At 40.2% G+C, this 10,000-nt stretch overlaps 1 protein-coding gene across 1 annotated transcript in view; it reads left to right on the forward strand.

The window, feature by feature from the left end:
* The window catches only part of LOC125037645 (ionotropic receptor 93a-like), a 55,978-nt gene that overhangs the window by 28,691 nt on the left and 17,287 nt on the right, over nucleotides 1-10,000 (forward strand). The window contains 5 exon segments of the mRNA XM_047630846.1: nucleotides 1,011-1,117; nucleotides 4,284-4,374; nucleotides 4,984-5,139; nucleotides 7,921-8,083; nucleotides 8,730-8,950. Coding sequence (XP_047486802.1) covers nucleotides 1,011-1,117; nucleotides 4,284-4,374; nucleotides 4,984-5,139; nucleotides 7,921-8,083; nucleotides 8,730-8,950 — 738 coding nt within the window.

The raw sequence follows: 10,000 nt of genomic DNA on the forward strand, positions 1-10,000 counted from the left end.
GATAATATTGATAATAGTAATAAAATAATGATAATAATAATAAGAATAGTACTAGTAATACTAATAATGATAATAATAATAATAATAATAATGATAATAGTAATGGCAATAATGATACTAACAAACAACAAATTTAATAATGATGATAACAATATAATGATGTGATAAGGATATAAATAACAGGAGTAATATTGAGAAAAAAACATAGCTAAATAATAATAGTAATGATAACAAACATGTAGAAAATAAATAATAATAATAATAACAATAATAGAAATATTCAAATAATTAAACTGGTAAAACAGTGTAAGATATATTCATATACACATGTAAATAAATCAATGATTATGATATATAACTCAAAAAAAAAAAAAAAAAAAAAAAACACTTCCCTACACCACACGCTCACACTTTCTCAAACACGCAGAGCACAAATAGCAAAATAGAAACACCCTCACACTATAGAACGCACAATTCAAAAAGAAAAGAAAAAAAGAAAAAGAAGAAGAAAAAAGAAGAAATTGAAAGAAAATACGAAAGAAAACCTTCAAAATATACTAACCTACCTCCATTCCTTTCTTCCACTCTTCCCCCCACCCGAAAAAGAACCTTTTCTCTCCCTCACACACAAAAAATATCCACAAAGGATACTGGCGAAGGAAAGACAGGGGGAGAGGTGTATTTGAGGGGAAACCCCCTACCCCCTACCCCCTACCCCAACATCCTTCTTCTTCTTCTCCCGTCTTCTCTCCTCTTCCCCTCTTCCAATATCCCCCCCCACCCCCCTCACTTCCTCTTCCTCCCGCTTCCAAAACCCCCAACTTCCTTCCTCTCCTTCTCCTACTTCCCCCTCCCTCCTTTCCAACCCTCCCCCTCCCCACATTTCCCCACACTTCCTCCTCCTCCTACTTCCCACTTCCCTTTCCCTTCCCTACCTTCCCTCCCCCCCAAAAAAGGAAAAAATATTACGACACTCAAATAGATCTCTCCCCCCCTCCCTCCCTCCCCAGTACCCTCCATGGCAGATTTTCGAGAAGGACAATTCTGGTCGAGTCGTCGGATATTCAGGTCTCATGTTCGAAGTTTTGAACGAGCTCGCTTCGAAACTCAACTTCACGTGAGTATTGAACTTTAGGATTTGGTTTGGGATGGTTCGAATACTTGTTTTGTTTTTGTTTTTGTTTTGCTTCTTTCGTTTTGGTTTGTTTTTGTTCTATGGCTTGATTTTTTTTGTTTGCATTTTGAATAAAAAAAAAAAAAATGTTTTCTTTTGACTCGTCTCTTCTCATGTTTTTTTTTTGGATTGTTATTATTATTATTTCTTTTATCTAATGGCATGTTTTTTTTTCTTTCGTTTTGATTTGTTTTTGTTCTGTTCTATGGCTTGATTTCTTTTTGTTTGCATTTTGACTTTTTGGTTCCAAGACTTGATCGAATTTTTTTTTTCTAATTAAATGGCTTGATTTGCTTTGTTTTGGCTTGACTGTATTTTTCCCTCTTAGGTTTGGACTTTTTTTTGTTTTTTTGCTTTATTTTAGCGTTTTTTTTCATTTGTTTTGTCTTAAAATTTGGGCTTTTACCTAACCAGGCTTTTCGTTCATTTGTGTTTTTATTTGTTTCGTTTGTCTCGTTGAGTGAGAGACATGGGGTGGGGAGGGTGAGGGAGGGAGGGGGAGGGAGGGGGTGAATGTATGTCTTATCTGCATGGAGCTTGTGTCCCTATGGCAAGGTTCTTCATACTTAGTAACAAAAAAAAAAAAAAAAAAAAAAAAAAAAGAAAAAAAAAAAAACGGAAGAAAATAAGACGAAGAAGAAGAAGAAGAAGGACTGTAATACGGAATAGCAAGGTTCTTCATACTAAGTAAAAAAAAAAAAAAAAATGATGAAAATAAGAGAAACTTCAAAGAAACTTCAAATAAAAGAACAGAAGAAAAGAAGAAGAAGAAGAAAAAGAAGAAGAAAAGAAGAAAAAGAAAACGGACTGCAATACGGAATAGCAAGGTTCTTTATACTAAGTATCAAAAAAAAAAAAAAAAGATGAAAAAAAGAGAAACTTCAAAGAAAATAACAGAAGGAAAGAAGAAGAAGAAGAAGAAGAAGAAGAAGAAGAAGAAGAAGAAGGACTGCAATACGGAAAGACAAGGTTCTTCATACTAAATAACAAAGAAAAACAAGAAAAAGATGAAAAAAAAAGAGAAACTTCAAAGAAAATAACAGAAGGAAAGAAGAAGAAGAAGAAGAAGAAGAAGAAGAAGAAGAAGAAGGACTGCAATACGGAAAGACAAGGTTCTTCATACTAAATAACAAAGAAAAACAAGAAAAAGATGAAAAAAAAGAGAAACTTCAAAGAAAAGAACAGAAGAAAAGAAGACTGCAATACGGAAAGGCAAAGTTCTTCATAATAAATAAAAAAGAAATAAGAAAAGGGAAGAGAAAATTCAAAGAAATTCAAATAAATAAAGAGCAAGAAAAAGAGGAAGAAAAAAAGAGAGAAGTTTCAAAGAAAAGAACAAGAAAAAAGGAAAAAAAGAAATTTAAAAGAAAAGAACAAAAGAAAAGAAACAAGAAAAAGAAAGAGAAAATTCAAAGAAAAGAAAAGAAGAAAAATAGAAGAAAAAAGAGAAATTTCAAAGAAAGGAAAAGAAGAAGAAATAAAAAAAAAAAAAAATGCAATACGGAATGGCAAGGTTCTTTATCCTAAAAAAAAAGAAAAAAAAAAACAAAGGCAAGAATAGATAAAGTCCAAAGAAAAGAAAACAAGAAAAGAGGAGGAAGAAGAAGAAAGAAAAGAAAGAAAAAAACTTCCAAAAGAAGAAAACAAGAAAGAAAGAAGAAGAAAGAAAAAAAAGAAAAAAACTTCGAAGAAAAGAAAACAAGAAAAGAAGAAGAAAGAAAAGAAAGAAAAAGAAAAGTTGACGAAAAGAAAACAAGAAAAAAGAAGAAAGAAAAGAAAGAAAAAGAAAAACTTCGTCTCTAAAGAAGAAAAGAAGAAGAAGAAGAGAGAAAAGAAAGAGAAAGAAAAACATCCAAGAAAAGAAGTTGACGAAAAAGAGAAAGAAGAAAACACAAGAAAAGAAAAATAAGAACAAAAGAGAGAGAGAAAAAAAAAGACTGCAATACGCAACAAACAAACAAACAAGCGTATAATCGAACAAAAACAAGCAGGATAATCACATATCAAATAGACGAAACAGGAACAAAAAAAATAAAAAAAAATTAATAATAAATAAAAAAAATAAAAATAAATAAATAAAATAAATATATAAAAAAATCTTTGTGGCCGTTAACAAAGGTACAATTAACGCTCAAAGGCATCATGAAGGTAATCAATGAAACGCAAATTTGGTCGCGACAAGAGAAAGAAAGAAAGAACGAGAGAAAAAAAAAAAAAAATGAATAATTTTGCTCTAAGGGACGTTGTTATGTTTGTTATCTTTGCAATAGCTTGTAAATAGGGATAATCGCACACATACTTTATGTCTGTTTGTCTGTCTGTCTCTATCTCTCTGTCTGTCTTTCTCTACTTTAACTTCTCTCTCTCTGTCTGTCTCTGTCTTTCTATCTGTCTGTCTTTCTCTCTTCTCTCTCTCTCTCTCTCTCTCTCTCTCTCTCTCTCTCTCTTTCCATTTCTTTCTCTCTCTCTCTATTTCTATTTCTCTCTCTTTCTACCTCTCTCTCTCTCTCTCTCTCTCTCTCTCTCTCTCTCTCTCTCTCTCTCTCTCTCTCTCTCTCTCTCTCTCTCTCTCTCTCTCTCTCTCTCTCTCTCTCTCTCTCTCTCTCTCTCTCTCTCTCTCTCTCTCTCTCCCTCTCTCTATTTCTCTCTCTCTCTCTTTCTATTTCTCTCTTTCTCTCTCCATTTCTCTCTCTCTCTCTCTCTCTCTCTCTCTCTCTCTCTCTCTCTCTCTCTCTCTCTCTCTCTCTCTCTCTCTCTCTCTCTCTCTCTCTCTCTCTCTCTCTCTCACGGTCGCACATATTTTTTTTTCTAATGTTCCTCCAAAATTGTCTAAATAATCTAATGAAAATCCACTAAACAATAATTTCTCCTAAAATAGCATAAATCTGCAACAAAATGTGCATATAAAACTGCATGTCAATTTTAAAGAATGGTTTGTCCCTCAATTACTACCTAAAACTCATCCTTAAACCAAAAATCAAAAAAGGAGGAAAAAACAACAACAACAACAACAACAACACGAAGAAAAACAGAAGGAAGGAAATATCTTGGGGGAAAAAAATAATAAAAATAATGAAAACGTCTATTTTTTCTTCCTCTCTTTCAACAGGTACGTCGTTAGACCGCCTTCGGATGGAAAATGGGGAGCGAAGGAAAACGGACAGTGGAACGGTATGGTGAAGATGATAATGGACAAGGAGGTGAGTGATAAATGAGGGAGAGGGAGAGAGGTGAGTGATAAATGAGGGAGAGGGAGAGAGGTGAGTGATAAATGAGGGAGAAGGAGAGAGGTGAGTGATAAATGAGGGAGAGGGAGAGAGGTGAGTGATAAATGAGGGAGAGGGAGAGAGGTGAGTGATAGGGAGAAGGGAAGTGGCGATAATTGGAGAAGAGGAAAGAGTGGGGTGAGGAAGATGATTGAGATGTGAGGCTGGGAGTGAGAAAGTGAAGGAGAAAGTGAGTGAGAGGATAAGGGTCAAGAGAGAGGGAGAAAGATAGATAGATATAGATAGATAGATAGATAGATAGATATAGATAGATAGACAGATAGACAGACAGATAGATAGATAGAGATAGAGATAGAGAGAGAGAGAACGAGATCAAGAGAGAGAGAGAGCGAGAGAGAGAGAACGAGATCAAAAGCGAGAGAGCAAGGGAGAGAGAGAGAGAGAGAGAGAGAGAGCGCGAGAGCAAGAGACACAGAAGTAGATAAAAAAAAAAAAAAAACAGGACATCCCAACTAACCCCTTTTTCTCCTTACCCCCTCCCCCTTCCCCTCACTCTACCCCACCCCCTACCCCCTCCAACAGGTCATCATGGGCGTGGCTTCCTTCTCCGTGTCCGAGCAGCGCATGGAGGTGATCAACTTCACTTCGACCATCGACCGTCAGCCTTACACCTTCATGATAGCGAGGCCCAAGGAGCTGTCTCGTGTGATGCTGTTCATGGAGCCTTTTGCTAATGATGTGAGTCATTTTTAAGATTTATCTTTCTATTTTTTTATTATTATTTTTTTTTTATGTATTATTATTATTATTTTTTTTTTTTGGGAGGGGGAGGAAGGGTGGGAGGGAGGAAGGGGTGGAAAGAGGAGGGTGGAGGGAGGGAGGGAGGGAGGGAGAGGGAGGGAGGTTGGTAGGTTTGTGTACATTTTTGTGTATGTTGTGTGTACGTCTGTGTGTGTGTGTGGATTTTTTTTTTTTTTTCCAAACCGCTCGAATTTTACACCTAATTAGTTGGGTTTTAGTTTGTGTTTGTGTGTGTGTGTGGGGGGGGGGGGGAGGTTTAAGATTTTATTTTTATTTTCAAACTGTCCGTATCCTTACACGCACAGATACACAGACACACACGTACACGAGCACACACACACACACTTCCCCGTCCATACCCCCTCCACCTCCAATACAATTCACCCCTTCTCCACCCCTTCTCCTCCCCTCTTCCACCCCTCCTTCACCCCCTTCACCCTTCCTTCACCCCTCCTCAACCCCTTCTCCACCCCCCTCCACCCCTCCTCCACCTCCCTCCACCCCTCCTCCACCCCCTCCACCCTCCTCCACCCCTCCTCCACCCCTCTTCCACCCCTCCTCCACCCCTCTTCCACCCCTCCTCCACCCCTCCTCCACCCCCCTCCATCCCTCCTCCATCCCTCCTCCACCCCTTCTCCACCCCTCCTTCCCCCTCCTCCACCCCTCCTCCACCCCTCCTCACTCCTTCTTCACCCCTCTTCCACCCCTCCTCCACCCCTCCTCCACCCTCCTCCACCCCCCTCCACCCCTCCTCCACCCCTCCTCCACCCCTTCTCCACCCCTCCTCCATCCCTCCTTCACCCCCCCTCCACCCCTCCTCCAGCCCTCTTCCTCCCCTTCTTCACCCCTCCTCCCCCCCTCCTCCACCCCTCCTCCATCCCCCCTCCACCCCTCCTCCACCCCACCCTTGCCCTCTCCAACACAGCGCAAATCCGTGGCCAATAGCTAATCAATCCCACCACAAAAAAACTCACACCAATTTGCATTCAAGTGCGACTTCGAGGGTGACGTGTGTATCAGTAAAGCAAATCGCCTTTTGTTGCATTATTCACCGCGACCAAATAGATTTTACGACGTCCGGGAGAGGCGAACACGCACTTAGTCCATTTTTGGAGACGTGTGTGCGAAAGCTTGGTCTTGCAGATCTTTGAAATATTTTTTTTTGTTTTTTGTTTTTTCGTTTTTAAGGATATTTTTTTTTTTTGGGGGGGGGAGTAGTTTTTGTTGTTTGTATTTTTTTGTGTGTGTTTCGAGTTTTTTTTTATTTCAGTTTTTAAGCGTTATTATCTTTTCGGGGTATTTTTTTTTATATATATATATATTTTTTTGTATTTATCTTTTTCTTTTTTTGTGCATGTGATTTTATCTGACTATCAAATCGTATATATATTTTTAAGTATTCTTATTAGATTTTACTATTAACACTTTCGTAACGAGAAAAAGATATATTAATTTAGCCAGTATAGATAACTAAAAAAAAGTGAAAAATAGCGAGATTAAAAACAAAAGAAATTAATAAAACATAAAAATTAGAACGAAAGACTAATTGAATTTTTTTCGTCCTTTTCCCTATCATCTTTTTCTTTTCCTCTCTCTTTTTCCCTTTTCCGTTCTGTCTCGCTCTTCCCATCATATAATTTTCTCTCTCCCTCTGTCTTCTCCATTATCATCTCTCTCTCTGTCTCTCTTTCCCACTCCTCCCCCTCTCTCCTCTCTCTCTTCCTTCCTTTTCGATTTTTCCACCTTCACTCCTATCTATCTCTCCCTTCTCCCTCTCTCCTCTCCCTCTTCGTTCTTTCTCTTTTTCCTTTTCTCTCCATTCTCTCTATTCCTCATGCTTTTTCTTTCCTTTTCTCCAACTTTCTCTCCCTTTTCTCTCCCTCGTTCTTTCTTTCTTTCCCTTTTCTCCATCTTTCTCTCTTCCCTGTTCTTTCTCTCTTTTCTTTGTTCTATCTTTCTCTTGCATCTGTCCCCCTCGTTCTTTCTCTCTCTTTCTTTTCTCCATCTTCCTTTCCCTTCTCTCCCCCTCGTTCCGCCTCTCCGTTCTCTTTCCCCATCTTTCTCTCCACTCTTCCATCTCCTTCTTTCTCTCTTTCCTTTTCCTACCTATCTCCCCCCTTCCTCTCCTCGTTTGGTCTCCTTTCCTTGTTTCTATCCCCCATTCCTCTCTCCTCTCTCTTACCCCTTTCTCCACATATTTCTTCCCTCAACCCCTCTTTCCTTTTTGTCTCTCTAACCTCCTTCTCCACCTTTTTTTTCTCCCCTCTCTCCCTCCCTCATTCTATCTTTCCCTTTGTCTCTCTCCTTGTTTTTCTCTCCATCATTTCCCCTCTCCCCTTCCCTCATTCTCTCTTTCCTTTTTGTCTCTCTCCCTTTTTTCTCCATCATTTTCTCCTCTCCCTCTCTCCCTCCCTCCCTCCCTCATTCTCTCTTTCCTCTTTATCTCTCTCCTTTTTTCCTCCATCATTTCTCCTCTCCCCTTCCCCCTTGCATTCTCTCTCTCCTTTTTTTTTCTCCATCATTTTCTCCCCCTTCCCTCTCCCTCCTTCGTCCTACCCCCTTCTCTCTCCCTCCCTCGTCCTCCCCCACCCCTCGTTCTCTCCTCCCCCCCCTTCTCTCTCCCTCCCTCGTCCTCCCCCACCCCTCGTCCTCCCCCCCCTTCTCTCTCCCTCCCTCGTCCTCCCCCACCCCTCGTTCTCTCCTCCCCCCCCCCTTCAGACCTGGATCCTCATCGCTATCACGGTGCTGGTCATGGGCCCCATTCTCTTCCTCATCAACCGAAATTCCCCATTCTACACTTACTACGAGCTCTACGACGGCAAAGGCCTCTTCAGACTTCAGAACTGCTCGTGGTACGTCTTCGGAGCCATCTTGCAGCAAGGTGAGTTTGGGGGGGGTGGGGTGGAGGGGGGAGGGGTGGGTGGGTATGAGGTTTATATAGCAAGTGAGATAGCGGAAAGAAATTCGTAGGAATGAATGTTGAATGGTCATTGGAACAACTAATCCTAAAACTCTTTTATTTATCCCCCTATTATTCCTTTCCCCCCACTTCATCCTTCCTCCTCTCCCCCCCCATAATTCCATTCCACCCCAACCCACCATCCTTCCATCCCACACAACCCACCCACCCTTCCTTCCCCCCCCCCCACCCAACCCCCAACGCACTCACTCTCTCCTCTCTTCTCTCTTCTCTCCATCCCGCTCACCAACCCACTTACCGTATCTCCACCCATCCTTACCCCTCCAACCCACCCTCCCTCCCCCCTATCCCATCCTTACCCCTCCAACTCCAAACCCCCTCCCTCCCCCTTATCCCACCCTTACTCCATCACCCCCACCCACTCCCTCTAACCCACCATGACCTCTCTACCCCCTAACCCACCCTTACCCCTGCTCCCTAAACCCCTTACCCCAACCCACCCTTACCCCTCCCCCCTAACCCCCTTATCCCTCCACCCCCTATACCCCCCTTCCCCCTCCCCAACCCCCCATATACCCCCCTTCCCCCTCCGCCCCCACCACCACAGGCGGAACCAAACTCCCCCTCAGCAATTCGGGTCGTCTCGTCGTGGGTTTCTGGTGGATTTTCGTCCTTATCGTCGTGACCACGTACTCCGGGAACCTCGTGGCCTTCCTGACCTTCCCGAAGATCGAGAACGCCGTCAGCAGCCTGGATGACCTGCTGCGGGTCAAGGACTCGATGACCTGGGGCTACATCGGGGGCACTGTGCTCGAGGACTACTTTAAAGTGAGTAGATTGAGAGGTTATTGAAAGAAAAAAAATTGTAGGCCTAGTTAGATTTTTTTTTTTTTTTTTTGGTCCGTACGACGTAGAGATTTCTTTTTTCAATTATGAAATCAGACGAAATAAGTTTAAGATGTACGCAGAACAGCAGAGAAAATGACAAATTCAATGAAGATAATAGAAACAGAAATGAAGCAATGAAAAAAATAATCATCTTAATAGTCATCATTACCGTTATTAGCATGATTATCCTTATCACCATCATCATCGTCATCGTCATCGTCACCATCACCATCACCATCATCATCATCATCACATCATCATCATCATCATCATCATCATCATCATCATCATCATAATCATCACCATCATCATCATCGTCGTTATAATCATGATCATCATTACCATTATCATGAGTCACCCTCATCATCGTCACTATCATTATTATCACGTACACAAACTAGATCATAAGTAACCATAAATTACCATATATATCAGATGCAACATTAAGCATTAAAACAACAATAACCATGATCTCTACTTTTATAAAGAAATATTGAAAGCCTTGTAGTTTCAAAGCATTTTCGTGAAAGTATAACAAATACTCTGCTGTTCTGTAAATATTTTTATAGGTGTACACGATAATAGCAGTTTGTTTCGATTGAATTTGTTGATAAATCTTAACTTATACTTTAGCTTTTATTGCTCTTACATAAAAGAGAGAGAGAGAGAGAGAAAAAAAAAATATTTTTTGTATTTTCTATTATGATTATTATTTTTTGTTATTCGTTTACATAAAAAAGGATAAAAAAAAAGAAAAAAGTGGCACTGAGTACTTCGCTCTCGTGCATTAACCTTTACAGAGTATACAAAATTCAAAAACTGTTCAAAGCTCGATGTTTGGTTAATATGCTCTTAGCCTTGTCCTTTGTTGTATTTTCTCTTATATGAAGTCGGGATTATATATTATTTTTTTTTTGATAAATGGGAATAGAGGAAGCCTAAACGGATATTGCAAAAAAAAAAAAAAAAAAAGGTTCCTTATCATCACAA

Source organism: Penaeus chinensis, chromosome 23 (assembly GCF_019202785.1).
Source record: "Penaeus chinensis breed Huanghai No. 1 chromosome 23, ASM1920278v2, whole genome shotgun sequence".
In the NCBI taxonomy this organism is placed as follows: Eukaryota; Metazoa; Arthropoda; class Malacostraca; order Decapoda; family Penaeidae; genus Penaeus; species Penaeus chinensis.